The sequence below is a fragment of the Balaenoptera borealis genome (assembly GCF_965194805.1).
Source record: "Balaenoptera borealis genome assembly, chromosome: 20".
Lineage (NCBI taxonomy): Eukaryota > Metazoa > Chordata > Mammalia > Artiodactyla > Balaenopteridae > Balaenoptera > Balaenoptera borealis.
This window is the reverse complement of record NC_138879.1, coordinates 38,807,443-38,830,578: the sequence shown is the minus strand read 5'-3', so window position 1 is coordinate 38,830,578 and position 23,136 is coordinate 38,807,443. Positions and strand designations below refer to the sequence as shown.

General features: G+C 34.9%; 1 protein-coding gene across 2 annotated transcripts in view; it reads right to left on the bottom strand.

Moving 5' to 3' along the window:
* The window catches only part of USP32 (ubiquitin specific peptidase 32), a 196,500-nt gene that overhangs the window by 64,615 nt on the left and 108,749 nt on the right, over positions 1-23,136 (bottom strand). For both annotated transcript variants that reach the window (XM_082371956.1, XM_082371957.1), the window contains exons 6-10: positions 9,235-9,366; positions 7,489-7,596; positions 5,520-5,635; positions 5,080-5,142; positions 3,485-3,568 (exon numbers count right to left, since the gene is read on the bottom strand). In XM_082371956.1, the coding sequence (XP_082228082.1) occupies positions 3,485-3,568; positions 5,080-5,142; positions 5,520-5,635; positions 7,489-7,596; positions 9,235-9,366 (503 nt within the window). The remainder of the gene's footprint in view (positions 1-3,484; positions 3,569-5,079; positions 5,143-5,519; positions 5,636-7,488; positions 7,597-9,234; positions 9,367-23,136) is intronic.

Below are 23,136 nucleotides of genomic sequence, written 5' to 3'. Positions count from 1 at the left end.
GAGGATCCCACATGCCGCGGAGCAGCTGGGCCCGTGAGCCACAACTACTGAGCCTGCGCGTCTGGAGCTTGTGCTCCGCAACAAGAGAGGCCACGACAGTGAGGGGCCCGCGCACCGTGATGAAGAGTGGCCCCCGCTCGCCGCAACTAGAGAAAGTCCTCGCACAGAAACTAAGATCCAATGCAGCCATAAATAAATAAATAAATAAATAAACAAATAAACAAACAAACAAATAAATAAAAGAGCTTATTCTATGTTTTTTGGCGCTCAGATATACAAGTTTCTGTAGGGTACATACATGGGGTAGATTTGCTGAGTCATAGAGTATACATAAAAACAGCTAAACAATTTCCAAAATACTTGTAAGAATTTCTATTCCTACTGGCAATGTGTAAGAGTTCCAGTTGCTTGTTATCCTCAACAATGTTTCATATCACTTCAAAGCTAACCATTCTAGTGGATGTCTAATGGTACTCCAAGTGTGATTTTAAAATGTATTTCCATTATGACTAAAGAAGTTAGTCCCCTTTCATAATTATTAGCTATTTGGATATTCTTGTTTGTGAAGCACCTGTTCAAGTTTTCTGTACACTTTGATATTGAGCTTCTGCCTTTTTTTCATTGATTTTTGCTCTTTGTATGCCCTATATACAAGTCTTTTGTTGGATACAGGTATAGCAAATATATTCTTATATTTTCACTTTTTTTTTTTTTTTTTGGCCATGCCGTGTGGCATGGGGAATCCTACCTAGTTCCCCAACCAGAGAGCAAACCCGTGCCCCCTGCATCAGAAGCGTGGCGTCTTAACCACTGGACAGTCAGGGAAGTCCCTCTTTTCACTTTCTTAATGGTATCTCTTGATAAAAAGAATTCTTAATTTTACTGAAGTCCAACTTAAAACTTTTCTTTATGCTTAGTGCTCTCTGTGTCCTGTTTAAGAACTCTTTGCCACCTCAAAGTCATTAAAATATCTCCTATATTATTTTCTAGACATTTTATTGTTTACCGTTCAAATTTATTAGATTTATAATCTACCTAAATTACTTTCCATGTATTATAATGGGGTGGGAATAATGATGCATGTTTTCACCATATGAATACTAATTAATTCAGTACCACTTACTGAAAAGACCACCTCTTTGCATCTGCAATGCAATGTCTTCTTTGTTATAAATCAAGTGATCACACCTATGTAGGTCTGTTTAAGAACTCTCAATACTGTTCCACTGGTTTGTCTGACTTTATGCAGATATCACATTGTCTTAATACTGTTATTTTATAACAAGTTCTAATATCTGGTAATACAAGTCCACTGTTCTTTAATATCACCTTTGCTATTTTTATTTTTGGCCCTTCATACTTCTCTGTGTATTTAGAATCAGCTTGTCAAGTTCTACAAAAACACAATGACAACAATGAACTTTTTGGGATTCTGACTGTGAGTGCACAAATCTTTCAATCAACTGAAGGGGAAGTGACGTCTTTAAAGTATTGAGCCTTCCAATCTATAAATACGGATTATCTCTCTCTGTATTGGTTTTTTTATTACTGCTGTAACAAATTATCACAAAATTTGCAGCTTAAAACAACACAAATTCATTATCTTACCGTTATGTAGGTCAAAAGTAAGGCATGGATCTCACTAGGCTAAAAATCAAGATGGCAACAGGGCTGTATTCCTTTCCGGAGGTCAAAGGAAGAATATGCTTCCTTGCCTTTTCCAGCTTCTAGAGTTCACCCACATTCCTTTGCTCGTGGCCCCTTCCTCTTTCTTCAAAGCTAGCCACTTGCACCTCTCTCACTCTTCTTCCAACGTCATTTCTTTCTCTCTGACCACAGCTGAGAAAGATTTTCCACTTTTAAGGACTCATGTGATTAGACTGGACCCATCTGGATAATACAGGACAATCTCCCCATCTCAGAGTCCTTAAACTGATACATCTGCAAAATCCCCTTTGCCATGCAAAATAACATATTCACAGGTTCCAAGGATTAGGGCATGGATATTGGTGGGGGTGGGGGTAGGGTGCATTATTCTGCTTACCACATTATTTAACATTTGATACTTTCTGACAAATGTATAAGATAGAAGATCCTGCTCATGTTTAGCATGCTTCCTCTGCAAAATATTGGGCACTGAGTTTATTAAAAAGGATTGAAAATAAAGTATTACCACAGGAATGGTTTACTAATTCTACTGATACTTATGTTACACTTAAATACTCAGGCAAGTGTGGGATCTTGGCAAATAAAATAAGAGCATAATTCAAGCTTTTATCACTGAACTTACCAGCTAACTCTACCTATTTTAAGACACAGATAGAAAATAAAACAAATTAGCATAACAGTCTGCTTACTCACATATTAAGTGAACATAAAGCTTACTTAAGTGGTCAAAATGTTTATATAACTAATTATGACTTAATGTAGTTGAGAATATTATTTTAAATGAGATAAAAAAATAGGTGATCAATTTTCATATTACCAAGCAAGTCATTTCTGCTTATAGTAGTGATTTATATTATTTTTGTACATTTTTTATTTTACAAAGCCATCAACTTAAATCCTTGCTGAAAACTGATAGTGGAGCAGCTGAGTGATTTATATGGATATTATAGGCTTATCAGATTGCATATGCTTTAAATATACATTAATTAGTCATTAGCTATCATGAAGAGTTCAATTTCCATTTATTCTAACATCGTTGTGTCGCAGACAAGTTACTCTTTATTTGCAATGGAAGACCATGACACATACAAAGATACTAAACCTGACTTTCACAGGGGTGCTTTTACAAGGAAAGGAAAATATAATAAGGAGAATCTAAAATATCACTATTAAATCAACAAATATTTATAAAGAACCATGAAAAATGGGAAACCATAAGTTATTTTTTTAAATTGGAACAAGAGAAGTATTTTAACTGGGAAAACAGTTAAAATATGGCTGCTCACTGCTAGCAGCTATTCTTTCCTCCTTCTCCTTCAATCTTTTCTGGACCTTCTAAAGAATTAGAAAAAAAACCAAAACTGAGAAACAGTCTTGCATCTAAGATAATCTCCTAACTGGGAAGATTGTATATTTTGTGAAAAATTTACAGCTGCCTACTTATGATCCATCTCTCTGTTCACACAGCCTTACTTGTTAGGAGGGGCCTTTAAACAAGACAACAACGAAGAAAAATAGCAAATTATAATGGCTTTTACAATTTAAATTATTCTCTATGTGTCTACATTCTCCTCTGTCATTAGTTGTAAGATAAACATAATCAGCTCTATTCTACTTTCCTATCGTCTCATGACTTTGAGACGCTTCAGTAGGCACTCATGCTCTCTCACCATCCTTCAGGTCGTGTACGGGATAATGTAGTTCTTTTTATAATATATGGTTTTGTAGCCCAGTTGTAATAACTATTACATAATGGAAAAGATGCAGAACTACTGGTACCACTGTCCTCTGTATCTGTCATTTACCTTAAACATACCTGGAAAAGTAGATTCAAAAATTCATTGGCAAGAACATTTTTCACACTCCAGATTTGATAGTCTTCTAGAGTAAGATGGCCCATCTGAAAGAGAAACAGTATTTTAAAAGATCTCATTTTTTATAGTATTTGAATAAAATCTGGTTTATTAAACTTCTAATTGTCATATGTCTGAAAGAAAACCAATAATTTAAGGGAGATGCTGTGTTCATCTGAGAAGTAGGCCAGCTAGGATAAGTTTAAAAGTAACCAAACTTTGTTGAAATAGTCAATGGCAATGAGGACAATTTATCACCAACAATCTTCTTCTTCCAATAAGACCTGGGAAATAACTCACAGTATCTTCTGGTTCAAAGGTTACTTATGGAACCCACAAAATGCCCTGAGTAGGGAAAATGAAGCATTTACTAATTTTGAAAGCATTTTTGCAGACTCTTTGGATTGTGCCCTTTGATCCTAACAATTTTCTAAGACCTTCTTAGAAATATCTGGCAATTTTATCAGAATTCTTAGAGATTTAACAGAATTTAATAAATATAAAAAATGAGTATCTACATTACATTTCCCCAAAATACAATTTAACATTACTCTTATAAGTTGAGTAAAGCAATATTTTCTTGGTGTCGAAGTGTACCAAAAATTACATTTTCATACAGAAGGCAAAATATATGTAAGCTATTACATGCTTATTCTGGCTGCCATTAAAGAACTCAGAAGAGACCTTTACCAATATTACTTTTTAAATTTTTTAAAAGAATATATGTGGGGCTTCCTTGGTGGCACAGTGGTTAAGAATCCGCCTGCCAATGCAGGGGACACAGGTTCGAGCCCTGGTCCGGGAAGATCCCACATGCCGCAGAGCAACTAAGCCCATGAGCCACAACTCCTGAGCCTGCGCCTAGAGCCCATGCTCTGCAACAAGAGAAGCCACTGCAATGAGAAGCCCACGCACCGCAGCAAAGAGTAGCCCCCCCTCACCGCAACTAGAGAAAGCCCATGCACACAGCAACAAACACCCAGTGCAGACAAAAATAAATAAATTAAATAAATAAATTAAAAAAAAAAAAAGAATATATGTACTACCCAGGTTGAGATAAAAGGTCATTTCCATCATCCCAAATATCCTTATGGTCCTCCCCAGTTAAATCACTCATCCCCGAAATCACTGTTGTAACACCTATTACCATTTTTAAGTTTTGCCTCTGTTTTCGAACTTCATATAAATGGAATCATACAATATGTGTTCCTTTTTTCTGTGCATTCTTTCGCTCAATATAAGGTTAGCCCTACCATAACTTATTAAAATGGGAGAAATAAAGATTATAAACGATGGCAAGGTCTGTGTCTACTTAATTTTTATAAAATGCCTAGCTTATAAAATATAATAAATGTTTTTATGTATGTAACACTTAATGGAGTTGTTTAAAGACGGAATGGGCTATCTTTAGAGACAACTTGGAGGTGTTGTAACCACAGATCCAAATAAGCACTTGGTGGGGATGAGGTAGAAGAGATTTAAATATGTATATAAACTATATATATCAATTCAGAGTACAAGATATTTTTAGAAAAGGATTAGTCCCAGCGAGACTCACCTTTGTGGTGTCATGTGCATTCAATATGCCTTCTACAATGTCAGATAGATCCATGTGTAATTCCTTTAAAAACAGAAACCCAAAGACATAATTAGAAAAGAGTAGATATCATCTTTATTAGTCAGTGACTAAGGTATACGATATTTTGGTCAAGTATTTTTTAAAATTACCATTAATAGATTGTTACACTTGCTTTAAAAAATTAAGCCAATTTCCCTCTGGTTTCATTTTTACTTTACACAATACATTCAGTTTATGAAATTTTCTAAGGCAAATTCTTTTCCCAATTTTGTACCTTCAGCTATGGATATTTTGAGTAGCATAATATAGCAACTAGAGGTAATAACAAATCCCTTTCTCTTGATCTCTTTTTAAAATTTTTCACTCAATTTTCCTGTTGGAAATTTACATGCAACAAGATGTATACAACCAGAATTTACCGGGATGTCATCAGTGCGGTTGTCCTTCCAGACCTCTAAGAGTGCAACCACCATGTCTCTCAGTTCAACCCTGGAGAGAACTCCATCACGGTCAACATCAAACACCTTGAAGCAAACTAAAGAAAAGAAACTCTTATGGAGGGAAATTACTTTTATATTCTGAAGTACAATACGTTTTACTGGAAGCTGCCTTAGTAAAATTACTTAGTTTCTTAAGCAAGTATATTCTGGATTAAGTCTGCTCATCTGGAGCAGACTATGTCATTAAAGTCCTCTGAACTTGTAGGACTTCCTACACGTACTTGCTAAGTCTCTCTATCTAAATCATTAGCCAGGTTGGAGAATCCTATCCTTCCCCCAAATCTAGAGTTAAATTCCCTGCAAACTGAAAAATAAGAGCCAAATTACTATATAATACCTCACAGATTTTGAGGAGGTAGTTCAAGCCTTTAAATTAATTTCTAATATTTAAAACTTATCACTTCAGAGTTGATTCTCACAATGCTGAAAATGTTCCATCTACATTAAGAATCAACAATAACAAGGTGGTACAGTTGGCCCTCTGTATCCACAGGTTCCACATTTGTAGATTCAAACAACCACAGATCGAAAATATATAAAAATTAAGAAAAAAATTTTCCATAAAGTCCCCAAGAGCAAAACTTGAATTTGCCACACTGGCAACTATTTAATAGCATCTACATTGTATTTACAACTATTTACATTGTATTAGGTATTATAAATAACCTAGAGATGATGTAAAGTACACAAGAAGATGTGCATAGGTTATATGCAAATACTATGCCATTTTATACAAGGACTTGAGTATCCATGGATTTTGGTATCCGAGAAGGTCCCAGAACCAATCCCCAGCAGATACTGTGGGATAACTGTATAAAGATTTTGCCTCTCCAATGTAATTAAGGCACACTCATTTTTTGCCAAAGAACAATTTCAACTCTTCAATTCTTTGTTTATATACAACAGACTAAGAATTAGAAATAGCAGCACTTTGCTAATTAACATCAAATGAATCACTCTAGTTTATTAACTTCCACTAGCAAAAAAGAAATTAAAAAAATTTTTAAGGCAATAATAAACCTCAATTGAAAAGCAAAGATTTCGGCCTCTTTATTTAATATTTGAACTTTAATGGGAACAAATAATCTATCATAAAGCCAGGTTAGAATAATGGTATACCATATCAGGGAAGAAAAAAGAAATATAAATTTTTTAGATTACACACTTATCTATTTCATATACTCCCATAATAATTATGCTATTAAATCAATGGAGTGCATCACAGCACATTACTGAAGAATATCAAATAACAAGTAGCATACCCCAAATAGGCAACATTTGTGAAGCTGTATTTTAGAAAGACACAGAGATAATGACACTTGTAAATATATTAGAATCAGGTTCCAATTAAACGTAAACTGTTGCATTTTCTCAAATATAGTTAAGATTTATTAATTTAATATACTTATGCTTATAAATTACACTATAACATTTTAGTTAGGCTTAAAAGACCATTTTAGTATTTAATAAAACTGTGTTTTGATCATAAATTTCACTTTGCTGATAAAATATTAATGTATTCAAGTGACAGAAAATAAGTTATACTTCAAGTCATGCAAGACACAAAATTCTCTATAGACTACCAGGAAATATTTTCTAAATGCTTAACATTTTCAAATACATCATGACTGATGTAGTTCATTTATCATGAACTGCACATTCATCTGGAAAAATCAACCCCGTTACTAATGACAAATCCCAAATCACTCCACAGAAAATAGGTGACTGAATCCTTACAGCGACCTCAGTAAAACCTCAACATGAGACTGCTATTTGCCAAAGTAATGAAAATTCAAGCCTAAATCCACAGATGATTTTTATATGAATGAATGCTGATTTTTTTCGCTGTATAGTTTGCAAATTTTGTGACAATGTTTAACACACTTACATTTTTGTCTTTCGGCCAGGGGTCCTCTGCAACAGGCTGATAACCCACAGGATATCTCCTTAAAATCTATGTGATTGTCACGATTTTCATCAAAAGCATTAAACAAACCTGTAAAATAGGAAGACAACGTAAATCACAACAAACAAACTTCCTAGTGTTAATAATGACATGTTTATGAAAGGAGGCATGACTCTTTCCCATAAACTGACTGAATTAAAAAAAAAAAGTTTATCAGTAGTTCCCATTGTCCTAGGAAGTATTTCTCTTTTTCCTGGTATAATTATAAAGCTTAACTTTCTAGCAGAAAATACATTACTATCATTTAGTGTTTGGTTTTGTTTGCCTGCCTGTCTCTATCTTATATCAATTCCTATAGCTAAAAATGACTATAGCATGTAAAAAATAAAAATCAGTTTAAAAAATCAAGAACTGAAAAAAAATGTCAGAGACCACAATTATCCTTATTTGGAAAGACTAAGAAGAAAAAGGAAAAAAGAAGAAAAGTTGAACTGCATATCAAAGATATACTGTGTTGTTATTAATAAGCTCCATTAAGCTCTTTCATGAAGCAAAGAAAAATAACACACTATATTACCAAAGAAAGAAATTCTGTACTGCAGTCTTCTTTGTATTACTTAATATTTATAAATATTTTAAAATTCAGAAATAAAAGGGAATTTATAATATAATCCTGTGGTTTTCAAACTTTTTGTAAAAAATACAAATGGAATAATTTTGTTTTCAAATAAAATGACTTATCACTCTCCAATTCTAGAAAGGTAAAAACACAACTGCACCTTTGAAGTAGGTACAAGCCCTATCTGTTCTGGCTCCCCTAACAGGTATTTCTGAAATACACTGGGAATGTGAAGAATACAGATTGTCTGTAAGACTCTACTTCTGTGCCCTCCGTTTAAAGAGTAGAAAATCAAAGGTAGAAGTAGTTACATGACTTGCCAAAAGTTAGAAAAGTTTAAAAAGGTCTGAACCAGAAGCAGAACCCAAGTATTCAGATTCCAAATATGGTTTTTGTGATATCACCAACAACTACCCTTTGCATTCCTAACTTTTTTTTAAAGTTATAGCCATGAAAAGTTTAGGGCTAAGTGGGGAGCATAGGGATGGTCCAGTCCAGTGGTTTCTTAATCTTTTTTGGGCAGGGGAGGGAGGGAGGGATACAACAGTGGAAACTTCTTCCTTTTTTTTTTTTTGGTGCCACGCCACGCGGCTTGCAGGATCTTAGTTCCCCAACCAGGGACTGAACCCGGGCCCTCAGCAGTGAAAGTGCAGAGTCCTAACCACTGGACCACCAGGGAATTCCCCAGTGGAACCTTCTTACGTAAAAGAAAAATAGTGGAGGCTCTTGAGGTGAGGGAAGAGGTGGGGTTATGCGTGGAAGCCTAGAGCTTTGCCTGCTCAGTGGCCACCTCCCTAATCCCTGCACCAGATGCTGAGGCACCTCAGTGGAGTACAGTTTTGTAACCACTGTCTCGGTCAAAATGTTTTATATATGAGAATATACAGGTGAGAGAGCAAAACTGACTTATGCAAGGCTACATAGGTAGAATAGGAAGCTCAAGACTATAAATCCCAATTTAGTTTTTTTTCCCACTGAACTACACTATTTGCAAGAAACTTGCAAACTTGTAACATTATAGCCTTTTAGAGTTAAGATGTATTGGTTAGAAATAAAAGATGGTCTTATGTGTGTTTAGCAAGGAACACTAGAAATAGAATGATTCCTACCTTCACTTAGAGATGGACGAATTGGTGGTGAAACCAATGGGCCAAATGTCTCTAAATCAAATCGTCCAGTTCGGGATTGAGCCTTCAGCAACCAATAGCGTTTCTCCAGATCAATGATGTCTGATTCCTCCACTGAGAGTCAAATCAAACAAGATTATAAAACCTCAGTCTTCTCTTCTGGGCACTTAGTTCATCCTGATAATGTAACTTCTAAGGATATATTTTAATTTCCCAGTGAAATTGCTAAAAATTACCTAAAACAAAACTCTGAAAGACAAATACATTATATTTAAAATGGAATGAAAATTAAATTCAAATTAACATATAAGAAGCTTTAAAATGGAAAAAAATTTTTTTTTGCAGTTCCCCATTTAAATCCAATATGCAAAACAGGAAACAACTGAGACCTTTTTTTTTGGCTTCCCACACCATTTTTATCTGTACTCATTTTTGGTAATTTTCAATCTGTATCTTGGATTTAGTGATTCTATATACATATTCTCTCCTGGCTACACTATAAACATCCTAATAGCAGGATCCCACGTCTAATCCATCCTGTTGATATGGTAACTACACACATTCAATACTTATTAAATAAATGAAAATGAACATGACAAAAGATGTTATAAGTAATAAAGTCAATAAATAAGACAGAGAGTAGAACAGGATTTATAATGTGATAGGTAATAGGGGCATCATGAAAACATGAACATCTTTTTCTCCTCATTTATCAGAAGATGTATTTTTAAAAAATCACAGGTAAACTCCAACTATGGTTACATTCTATATGTGCATTGTTGTTTTTTTTTTTTAGTTCCTCCAAGGAACTAAAGTAAGATTTGGAAAACAAACAAGGTGAGTACTTCCATTACCCTGGCTTTCTGCCTGCAGCCTCTTCCCAGACCTTGGCAAGGTATGAGGAACCTAAGCAGTGAAATTTCACTGAGTTAAGAATAGAACTTGTAGTTCAGGGAGGTTGAGGTAGCTCAAGTTTACAGGGCAGAATACTGGAGAGGAAAGAGTTATGTAGAGAAAGAGCTCCAGAAAAATGAACAGGAGTCTTGCTGAGTTTTGGCAGAGTACTAAGCTATGTACGCATAGAGTGAAATTCATTGAGGCTGGGCTAGGAGATGCCTAAGTTCTGACCAGCTAGAGCGGAGATACCTTGTTGAACACTGGGAGCATTCACAGACTCAGAGGGTCACACTTAATCAGTAGGGGAAAAACTAACTCTTAGAGTAAAGGCTACTCCAGACTTGCCCCCAAAAAACTTAAAAAAAAAATTCTAGAAAATATCAACCTGATCCACAAATAACTCCCTATCAAAACAAAACAAACTTCCTATTTTAAAGGATGACAATAGAATCCATTAGCCATATAACATTCATAATGTCTAGCATCCAAATATATATATGTACATAAAACAGCAGGAAAAAGCGATCCAAAACCAGGATAAAAACCAGTCAATAGAAAAAGCCATAGAAATAACAGAGATGATGGAATTAGCAGACAAGGCTTTAAAACATCCATTATAAATATCTCCAGAATTTAAGGAAAACCATGACTATATTGAAAGGAGAAACAGAAACTATTTAAAAAAAAAGTACCAAATGAAACTACTAGAGATGAAGAGTACAATACAATCATCCCTTGGTATCCATAGGAGATTGGTTCCAGGACCCCTGTGGATACCAAAATCCAAGGACGCTCAAGGCCCTTATATAAAATGGTGTAGTATTTGCATATAACCAATGCACATCCTCCTGTATACTTTAAATCATCTCTAGATTACTTATAATACCTAATAAAATGTAGATGCTATATAAACAGTTGCTGGTACGTGGCAAATTCAAGTTTTGCTTTTTGGAACTTTCTGGAAAAAAATTTTTTTCATATATTTTCAATCCCCAATTGGTTGAATCTGTGGATGCGAAATCTGTGGATATGGAGGGTTAACTGTACTTGAAATTCTAAAAATTCATGGGAGATTAACTGCAGATTAAAAAATACAGAGGAAAGGTCAGTGAACCTGAAGACTGAGCAATAGAAACTATCCAAATGGAAACATAAGGAGAAAAAAAAGACTGAAAAGATTAGTAGACTCAGTGACCTGTAAGACAATATCAAAAGTATAGCATACATGTTACTGGGGTCCCAGAAAAGACTGGGCAGAAAATATTTAAAACAAATAACAGCTGAAAAAATTTCAAATTTGATTAAAACCATAATCCCATAGACAGAAGTTCAATGAAACTTGTGCAAGAAAAATTCAAGGAAAACCAAACCAAGGCAAGACACGATCCAATTGCTGATAAAGTAAAAATCTTAAAAGCAGCATGAGAGGGGAGAAAAAATACATTACAAACACAGGAACTAAGATAAGCAATGATTTCTTTTCGAAAACAAGGGAGCCAGAAGATTAATGGGGGTAAAAAAGGGTTTGAAAGGAGAAAAAAAAAAAACAACTGTTAATCTCAAATTCTATATCCTATGAAAATATCCTTCAAAAACACAGGCAAAATAAAGTATTTTTTGGACAAACAAAAGCTGAGAGAATTCATCAATAGCAGAACAGTACCAAAAGGAATGTTAAAGGATGTTCTTCAGACTAAATTAAATGATACCAGATGGAAATCAGTATCTACACAGAGCAATGATGAAAACAGGAAACACCCAGTCCATAATGTCCATCTGATATCATTAATCATGACAGATTTTGGATAGGAGTTTAGTTGCAGCTTTGGTTAGACTAAGTTTACCTCTAGTTCAAATGCTCTGAAGGTGAGCTCAGATTTCTATTCAGGAGAGCTCAGAAACTGCTAGTTTTTGAAACTGGAGATCTATAAACTCCAGCCTGAAGGCTGCATGCATGTTTGTATAAATAATGTTTTATTAGAACACAACAATGCCATTTACTTACATATAGTTTATGGTTGCTAATGTGTTACAATGGCAGAGTTGAGTAATTGTAACAAAGAGCCATATGGCCTACAAGTCTGAAATATTAACTATTTGCCTTTTAAAGAAAATGTTTGTCAATACCTGTGTTGAAACTGCATAACCACAGGACTTCAAGACTGCAACTCCATAAAATGACAGCAGCTCAGGACCACAGAGCCTTGAGACTGAAACCTTCAAGATTTTGAGACTTCAAAATTATGAGCTCATGAAACTGCCTAACCCCAGTCTCAGCAAAATTTCCACAGGACAGAATTACGGGGTGGAGATGATTATCTTTGCACTTGCGGTTCCTTCAGATTTAAATCTGAAACGGGTTTTTCAAAGTTTGGCTGGACTCTCCTCATCCCAGCAAAGACTGTCCTCAGGCAGGCTCACTCTTCTGGCAGCCTTAGCCCCAATCTCAGCCTCTGGCCTCAGAAATGAAAGCACCTTTATATTCTTTGATTACCTAGGAAGCACTTGTCCCTCTGGAGTTCAGTTTTGCTTTGTTTTTTAAGATTTCTTTGTATTGATATGTCTTCAGTGGCTTTAAAGATTATGATTGTTTGGTTTATGTAGTGATTTCATGTTATTAAAATGGGAATGGGGCTTCCCTGGTGGCGCAGTGGTTGAGAGTCTGCCTGCTAATGCAGGGGACACGGGTTCGCGCCCTGGCCTGGGAGGATCCCGCATGCCGCGGAGCGGCTGGGCCCGTGAGCCACAACTGCTGAGCCTGCGCGTCTGGAGCCTGTGCTCCGCAACAAGAGAGGCCGCGATAGTGAGAGGCCCGCGCACCGCGATGAAGAGTGGCCCCCGCTTGCCGCAACTACAGGAAGCCCTAGCACAGAAACGAAGACCCAACATAGTAATCAATCGATCAATAAATAAAGCTTTAAAAAAAAAAAAAAAAAAAAAAAATGGGAATGAAGATCCTTCATGTCCTTCTACTTCCCAACCTAAAGTAGAACCTTTCCCGTTATTTAACATGATTCTGAAAATTCTCACCAGTGCAATAAGATATGAATATGAGGTATAATGTTAGAAAATAAGCAAGGTTATTATTTGCATATAAGTAGAATGCATTCCAAAAAACTCAAAGAGAAAACATTTAAAAATTATAATTGAGTTTAAAAACCTGTAGGGATATAAAATAAATATATAAAAATCAATGCTTTTCCTATATAACATTAATAACGTGTAAGAAAACATAAAAGAGAAAAAGCATAACAATAATAGCAATTTCCCCACAAGAAACAAATATCCAAAAATAAAAGTCAGTAAGAAAATGGGGGTCAGATTATACAGGCCACTGTAAGGACTTTGATTTTAAGTGAAATTGTGAACCATTGGAGGATCTAAAGCAGAGGAGTGACATGATCCAACCTACAGGATCACTCTTGACTGCTGAGTTAAGAATAGCCTAGTGGGCAGCTAAGAACAGAAGTGAGTTTAAATCATCAATATACGGAATTAAAAAGCATTAAGACTACAATAAATTAACAAGTACAAGACAGACAATTCATAAAAAGGGGGGGAGTTAATTTCACTAAGAATAAAAACATCATTTCAGAAGAAAAATTTAAGCAGAATCATGCTACTTCTCTGCTTCAAAACTTTTTTAACACTCTTCTCGCAAGATACCCGCATGGCTATTACAACTCTTTCAGATCTTTACTCGATGTCACATTCTCGGGATCTTCTAAACTGCACCCCATCCAATGATGTTCCTCCATCCCTCTTCCCTGCTTTACTTTGCTCTCTAAGACTTATTTGTTTTGTTTGTTGTTTCCTCCAACTAGAACATATGCTCCTTGTAGGCAGGCTTTTTGGTCTATTTTATTCATTGCTATATTCTAAAACTTAGAATAATATCTGGTACATTTTGAGCACTCCAGAAATATTTTTTTAACGGACAAGTAGCTTACAAGTTACCTGGCAAGACAAGAACAATGTATTTTAAATTTCTAGTGATTTCAAAGCATTCATTCTTACTCTATTCCTTAGCAGTTTTGGTTTTTCTGTCTGTCTTTTTTTTTTTTTTTAAGTTTTTTTGGCTGTGCTGCGCAGCTTGCGGGATTTTAGTTCCCCGACCAGGGTTTGAACCCGGGCCACTGCAGTGAAAGTGCTGAGTCTTAACCACTGGACCACCAGGGAATTCCCATAGTTTTCTTTTTTTTTTTTTTTAACAGAAGTATCTACTTCAAATACCCAGATGACTGAATTTATTTAAGAGGAATAATTTAAAATTTTAGCAATAGGGAGAGTAATCACAGGAGTTTGATATATAAATTGAGCATTACTGCCTCATTTTCCTAAATAAGATGTCTGTTTACTCCATTTATGATGTGAAAGGAAGAAAGAAAGAGAAATTTCTTCTGTTCCTCCAGAGAAACAGTTTTCTCAAATTCTAAATTTTCTTCCAAGTAGTAGATCTGCTGATTAAAAAAATCTGACACTGAAACCAAAGGTGGAAGACAGAAACTATGTTCTCATTTTTATACATCTAGGTACTGAGCATATAATGGGTATTCAATGAGTACTTCTGATCAGTTGGTGTTCAGTTAATACACTAAATTAGAACACAGAAAATTCAAATCAACTTCCTCCCAAATGTTTTTACCTTTGAAAACTAAGTTCATTAATCTCCTTAAAAAACACATTTTTTTTTTGTTGAAGTAGAAATGTGGAAAGACAAGTAAGTAGAACATATTTAGAAGACAAAAATGATCAGATTGGTTATGCTACAGCTCCCTTTTAAGTTTATGTGATCTGTTCATTTATAGTTACAGACTGTAATTTGTTAATCAAATATTTGCAAAAGCATGCTAAAGTAAGTTATATATATTATCATTACCCAAACATTTTACATGAGTTGGCAGCTGAATTGCTGAGAAGAGGAAAGATAACTAACCTTATTTTCACTTAAAGAAGTTAGAGGCTAACAACTGCAGTAGTTACTCTATTTGCAATTCATAAATAAATATCAAAACTTATACTTTACTAGCTAAATGGGAATGAATTTATCACCCACCTATTGGTATAATTTTTTCTGGTTCACAACAGCAGCATACTATATTCCCAACATTCTAAATAGTTCCTCCGCCTGCCCTTTGGGCCATCCTAATCAAGTCCCACCTTACCGGAGGCTCCAGCTGCAGAAATTGTTCTTTAATGCCATAATTGGATTCTTATTTAAAAACAAAAACAAAAACAAAGCCAAGCAAAATATCCAAGTATTTTCAAACAGTAACACAGTTCTTTAACATTTCTGAGGAAGCAACCTGTTCTCAAAAGCAATGACCTTCTGCGATCTATTTAAGTCTTACATTATTTACAACAAGATAAGAGGATAATGAAGGAGGGACATGCAGATTTACTAGGCAGTTTATGGCCTAAGAATCACTGAAGTACTTTTCTCTTACTGAAAGGAGGTTTTAACATTGCAAACTAAAATGTGGCAAGGGAATATAATAATATGCATATTTTTAGTTGAGATAATAAATGCTAAAATAAAGCATTTGAGTTATATAAATTTGAGTTAGATAAGAAAAGAAAACCAATCAAAATGAGTTCAATGGCCCTAAAATTAGCCCAAAATACTACATTAATTACCTCAGGAACCAGATTCTACTACTTAAAAGAAATCACGCTTATGATACATTTTAGGGAAACTCTAAAAAACATATTTACAAGAGAGAGGTAGCACACATATTTTCTTCCAAATAATATAGCTAAACTCTATGAAAAGATGGTCATCATTAAGGAAAAAAACCTCTCAATTAGTTCTTAAAACATAGTTCTTAAAATCTTAGTTCTTCCAATTACCTATTTCACTGTTGGTAAATGGGGAATCATTCAGTGACCTTGCCTGGATCAAATGAAGTTAATTATTAAAGAGAAATTTAAAATAATAATCATTTGAAGGTATCCCAAGGGGGAAAAAAAGGAAATTGGAAAAGTGAAGCTGCAAGATTGTCTGAAGTGAGTCTGAGGAAGATGGCTCACCACAACCACAACTATCACATGACCACCTCCTTTTATCTGCAATTACAAGCTGCTCATGAAAGATTAAAGAAAAAATGACTGTGTGTCAATAAACTGTCTTCAAATCCTAAAATGATACTAATCATGCACTCTGGGCTTCAAACATCCCAATTTTGGCACCTATTAGCCATTTGATCTTGAGAAAGTTTCTTTACCTTCTTGTAGCTGTGGTTTCCTCATTTTTAGAACTGAGATAAAATGAACTTCAGAGGTGGCACAAGGATTAAATGAGATAATGTACAAGGAGTATAGTGCCTCCTTTAGTAAAGGCTCAATCTGTATGTGGTAAGTTGGAACCTTCCAAAGCATTTTTGGGGAAAAAAAAAAAAAAAGTACAGGAGCTATATAGTCAAGATCATTTAATATTCTACAAACATTCAATAAAAACATTTTATGTGCCTGACATTGTGCTAAAAATTATAGACATGATTGTGAACAAAATAATTATTTTTAGATTCTAATAGAAGAGAAAATGGGTCATTTTAATCCAGTGTGGAAAGTACAATGAAGGAACAGAGATACAGGGTTTTCAGGGAGCACATAAGCAGTGAGGCCCTAGAAGTCTTGATATTTAAAGAGGTACACACAGAACATCTAAGGGTTGACCAGGGAAAGGAAAACTAGTGTGGCAGAAGAAGGATATTACAAGCAGAAGTAAAAAAGCATGTGTAAAAGTCTCTAGGAAAAACAGGTAGTGATAGGACAGGAAAACAAAAAGAATAACCATTGTATTCTGCTATAATTCAAAAAAAAGGAAGAGGATAACCTATAGAAGGATTTATGCTATGGACACAAGATAAAAGACAAAAAACAAGAGAGAACTTTACTTTCCAGTGAGTGACAAAAAAAGAGTGTTAAAGATGGCAGTTCAACCTAGAATTAGTAGACAGTTCGGTTAGAATGTAGACATTTCAAAGGTTAGCATCTAAAGGATGAGCCTTCAAACTCAAGCAGAGAGATGCCAGACTGTGATTGGATAGGACTATGCATGTACAATAGTAGGGGATTTGATACACTGAACTAAATTTGTAAAAAGCTGATTAAAACAAATTATTTTGAGTTTATAGTCTGTGGCTCCAAATTCCAACACTATGTGGTGCTAAATAACCACGAACAAAATGGGTGGGGAAAGGCTATTACAAGAAAAAGCCAAATGACTAGTTAGTCTTAGAAAGTAGAATCTTCTTTCAGATATCAATAATAATAAAAATAAACTTGTACCAAACTATTTCAAACATTTAACTATATAGAACATGTTTCTGTTCTCTATATATGTTCTCTGATTCTGAATATCAAAATGTTTAAAAATTAACTTGTCATTAAAAACACTGTATATTTGACAAAAAAAATCTTTTTAGGAAATCTAATCTTAGGTATTTAAACAGCAAATTATAAAAGAAAAATAGGGGGCTTCCCTGGTGGTGCAGTGGTTGAGAATCCGCCTGCCAATGCAGGGGACAGGGGTTCGAGCCCTGGTCTGGGAAGATCCCACATGCCGTGGAGCAACTAGGCCCGTGAGCCACAACTACTGAGCCTGCACGTCTGGAGCTTGTGCTCCGCAACAAGAGAGCCCGCGATAGTGAGAGGCTCGTGCACCGCGATGAAGAGTGGCCCCCGCTCACCGCAACTAGAGAAAGACCTTGCACAGAAACGAAGACCCAACACAGCCAAAAATAAATAAATAAATAAATAAATAAATAAATAAATAAATAAATTTATAAAAATTAAAAAAAAAGAAAAATATATCAGTCTTGATAAAAATCTGGTTAAGATCTACTCAAGCATAAAAACTTGGACTTTTGGCTAAAGTTCTAATTCAGGGAATTCCCTGGCGGTCCAGTGGTTAGAACTCAGTGCTTTCACTACTGAGGGCCCAGGTTCAATCCCTGGTTGGAGAACTAAGATCCTGCAAGGTGGTGCAGCCAAAAAAAAGTTCTAATTCAATTTCTTAAATAAAAGGTAAGGTAACAATAGTTTGGAATCTGAAGTTCTAAAAACTGTACTGGCCATGACAAAATCTAAAATCTTGTGTAAATCAAATCAGTTAGTTATTCTAACTCTGTATTGAATACAAATAGCACCCCAGTTTCATTTGTGATTTACACGAAAGAGAAAAAATTTGATTAAAAATGGCTGTATGTTCAACTTACTGTGACTTCAAATTTTACTTTATAATCGTATGTGAAAAAGTAATTAAAGACATCTGCACTCTAACATAAATGTTATTTACAAGTGAAAAATTATAACTCCTTTTTGTTTCCTAGATACCTTGGGTCATTACACAAATTTAAATGGAGTCAGTGATGCTTTAAAATAAATATTTTCTGTTTACTTATAAATCAGTTAATAACATTCTCTATTTTTATCCCACGTTTCCACATTCCTGACACATTATTTGAAAAGTTTAATGTACCAAATATTCTTTGAGTGAAAGAGCCTGCAAAGACATCCACAGAAGCTGAGAGTTTATAAATAATATGATAAATCACAGATATCAGAATATAAACCTACCCATGTCAGCATTTCTGTAAGAAATATAGCAGTAATTCTGTCATAATGCTTTCACAGGAAAGCCCACTAAGAAAGGAGCCATTTGCTGAAGCCAGCAGCAAATGAGTTGTCTGTTGTACTAGTTTATTTTTGTTCTTTATTTTTATAAATTCTAAAATAAAAGAAAGCAAACTGGTAAGAAAAACACTTTCTTCCCACAGACATGGATGAGTTAATTTTTGTACTGATCTACAGTCCTCTCTTAGAAAACTGCTTGCTCCCAAAACAATTACTCTCTGGAGAAAGTGGGATGAAGCTCACTGACATTCCCAAGCCAAGTGTTCACTAATACAAAAGGATGCAGGGAGTTCCTTGATGATCCAGTGGTTAGCACTCCATGCTTCCACTGCAGGGGGCACGGGTTTGATCCCTGGTCAGGGAACTAAGATCCCTCATGCAGCGCATACACGGCCCGGCCAAAAATAAAAAAAAGAGGATGCATACTCATTGTAAAGCACCTACCTATTCTATACCAGGCATAATGCTGAGTCCCTTAAAAAAGGTACTATCTCATGTATTCCTGAAGGGTAGCACCATATACCACCCCAAACATGCCACTTTAGCATAAGGGTTATTTTGAGTTGAAGGCAATTGAGAAGAAGCTGATACAAAAAAAAGCTCTCCAGCTCCCCCTATTAGCCTAATTTATAAAGATGTCTTACCTGCCCTTCTACCAGGAAGGATAGAAGTTAATCACCAGAGACCACTCTAGATACTTATCAACCTGGAGATAGCACCAAAGGAAAGAATCTACATAACAAACCTCATTAACCAGCCATATCAATCAACAGTTTCTCCATGTATTTGCCTTCCCACAATGTGCCATCCCTAGCAGCTCAAAGTCCTTTTCTTTTGTCTTGTCACATCTCCATAAAATTATTGCTCTTTGCTAAGATGCTATATAAGCTCAAGCTCTAACCACCCCTTTGAGTTACTCATCACTGAAAGTTCTGGTACATAAGTAAGTTAGTTAAGTATCAATAGTAAGAAAGTAAGCTTATGTTTTTCTCTTGTTATCTGTCTTTTGTTAGTCTAATTTAAAGGGCCCCACCCAATGAAACCAAGATAAGTAGAGGAAAATACTTTTCCTTCCCCACACTCCTTACAACACATCTATGAGGTACAGTTATATCATTATCCCTGTTTTCCAGATGAAAAAAGAAGTTCATAGAGATTAAATTTCCCACAGCTACATGAATAATAAGTAGCAGGGCCAGAGTGTCTGACTCAGAGTCCGAAGAACTCCTAAATACCACATGAGTATTATTTCTCAAAATATAGTTCATGGTCCATCTATATCAGAATTACCCTGGATATCTATTAAAAGTACAGAGTCCTAGGGACCACTGATAAAAATCTTTGAAGACAGAACCAGTAACCTGCACTTTTAATACCCTCTTCAAATAATTCTGAAGCTCAATAAAGGCTAGTAACTACCAATATACAATAGTGGTTTAATAGTTGATTAACTTTTTATTTTGGTGTATTCCTCTTACAAGAAAAAAGTATACAACAAAATTCAGCCAAGAGATCGGCAATTAAAAATGTTATAGATAACGGAGAAAACTGAAAGCACAGTTTATTTCTTCAAGTTTTTACCACACACTACCAATTTACTTCTATGGCCACCAAGGAAACCAATGGGTGCATTACAGGAGGAGAGAAAATAATTAGTTCAGATAGCTTATTCTCTTTAGTATTTGAAGTAAGTTAATTTTCTGTAGCTCACATAATTTATCTAACCAAAAGTTTTAAAGGTAAGATCTAAGAACAAGTAACTTTGCAACCTTAAGCAGTTCCTTAAATTTACAAATATAATTCATTTTCACCCTAAAAATGTATGTCTTTATATGAACACTCACATACTATGAAGCTGTTAAACCTTATTCAAACATGATGATTTATCTTGGTCCTTCTCCCTCGTATGGGTTTAGTCCTACAATCCTAAAACAACATATTCTTCCTGCTCACTCCTGGGGAAGTCAAATGTTTAAATCAGTACTTAGAATGTAGATGAATAGGATATAAGCCTTGTCCTCAAGGGACTTGTAACTTCTGATGAAAAACAAAGGCATTTCCAATTGACTCTAAGGTAAGGCAAAAAGCATCTTCATTGCTTTAATTGAAATGTTAAGTGTGCAGGAATGCAAAGAGAAAAGTGATTAATTCAAACTGCAGAAAAATGGAGAAGGCATGACAGCATCTGAGTTGGGTTTGGTGACAAAGTATTTCAATTGTCAAGAACTGAAAGATGGAATGTGTTCTTAAATGAAGGAATATTAGGAGTGATGGTAGATAGGGTAGCTATAAAATTTCATGGTATAGTCACGGAATATTGACCAGGGCTCTGCAGTTGAAGCAGAGAACATATGTGAGGAGAAACAGGTATGGAAAATTAAGAATAATAAACTAAGAGACTTTAGAGTTATACTAAGGATTTTAAAACTTTATTCTACAGAATATGAAGAATTTTCAAAGGTTTCTAAGCAGGGAAATTAAGAATGGTTTTTGGTTTTTTTAAAACACAAACTAAAAAAGCAAAACCAGAAAACTTGTCTTTCATTCTTTCCTATCATTAACATGTAGTCAGATAAATAAGGAAAGCTATTACAATGATGATAGTAGCAAAGAAAGATGTAAGAAATATAGCTGAATTAAGATTGTTAGGATCTAGGGCTTCCCTGGTGGCACAGTGGTTAAGAATCTGCCTGCCAATGCAAGACACATGGGTTCGAGCCCTGGCCCAGGAAGATCCCACATGCCACAGAGCAACTAAGCCTGTGCGCCACAACTACTGAGCCTGAGCTCTAGAGCCTGCAAGCCACAACTACTGAGCCCACGTGCCACAACTACTGAAGCCTGCACGCCTAGAGCCCATGCTCTGCAATAAGAGAAGCCACCACAATAAGAAGCCCGTGCACTGCAACAAAGAGTAGCCCCCACTTGCTGCAACTAGAGAAAGCCTGCACACAGCAGCAAAGACCCAACACAGCCATAAATAAATAAATAAATAAATAAATAAATTTTTATATATAAAAAAAAGATTGATAGGATCTAATATGAAGCTTGATAAAGAAGTCAAAGGTAGCCTCAAATTGGATTACTAGAATTACAGATACTAGTAACCAAGATGGAAAAGACAGGAGGTATGGAATCTAAAAAATACAACAAACTAGTGAATATAACAACAACAAAAAAAGCAGACTCACAGATGACACAGAGAACAAACTAGTGGTTACCAGTGAGAAGAGGGAAGGGGGGAGGGGCAATATAGAGGCAGGGGAATAAAGAGGTACAAACTATTAAGTATAAAATAAGCTACAAGGGTATATTGTACAACACAGGGAATATAGCCAACATTTTAAATAACTAGAAATGGAGCATAACCTTTAAAAATTGTGAATCACTATATTATACACCCATAATTTACATTATATTGTACACCAACTATACTTCAATTAAAAAAAAAAAAGAAAAAAAAGAAAAGAGAGGAGGAAGAATATACTGTTTGCTTTTTTTACCTATAGATGGACTGAAGTGAGGAAAGATAAATTTGGTTTTAGACATGAGAGTAAGATGTTAGAATATATATCCAAGAGGCATTTATTAAAATGAATATGCAGTCTGAGAGATACCTCAAGATCAGAAAACTTCATCTAGGTATCACCTGCAAAGATATGCAAAAGAAAAAAAAAAAAAAAGGCTGTGATGAAGCAAAGCACATATGCCATTTAAGAATAGAATAGAGCTAAAGGCTGATCCATGAGAAATAACTTACACTCGAAAAGTAAACAGAAAAAGGATAGCAGTGAAGAAAAGTCAAAAGAAATAATAAAAAGCTAGAAAACTACAATGTTTCAAAACCAAAGGAGAAGAGAATTTCAAGAAAACTGAATGGTCAATAGTGCTAAAATGCTGCAGAGATATTAGCAGGTACAATGAATGACCCTATGAAGAAACCTCTCAGTTTAGAAATTAGGTCATCATTTCAGCTGAAACAATGCATCTGCATTAATATTTTAAATAATTCAAGATAAAATATTTTTTAACAAGGCAAAGGCATTGTACTTTTAGATACCATTAAAAATCCAAAAATCTTCCCACTTGATAAAAAAATAAATAGAAAAGATCATTTTCAAATTGAAATGGAGCCATATAATGGGATAATATTTTTAACATTTTGATAATTATTTTGACTCATTAAATTTAAATAAATCTGTAATCTTTAATACAGTGCTTTCAAAAACAAGCAATAAGTAGCATTTGCATTTGCATTTGCAAAGTATGTCAGAACTCATTTAACTTTAAGCAACTGACAAAGACTCTCTCCTTGACCAAACTTTAGCCCTACTCCTTTGAGCCCTCTTT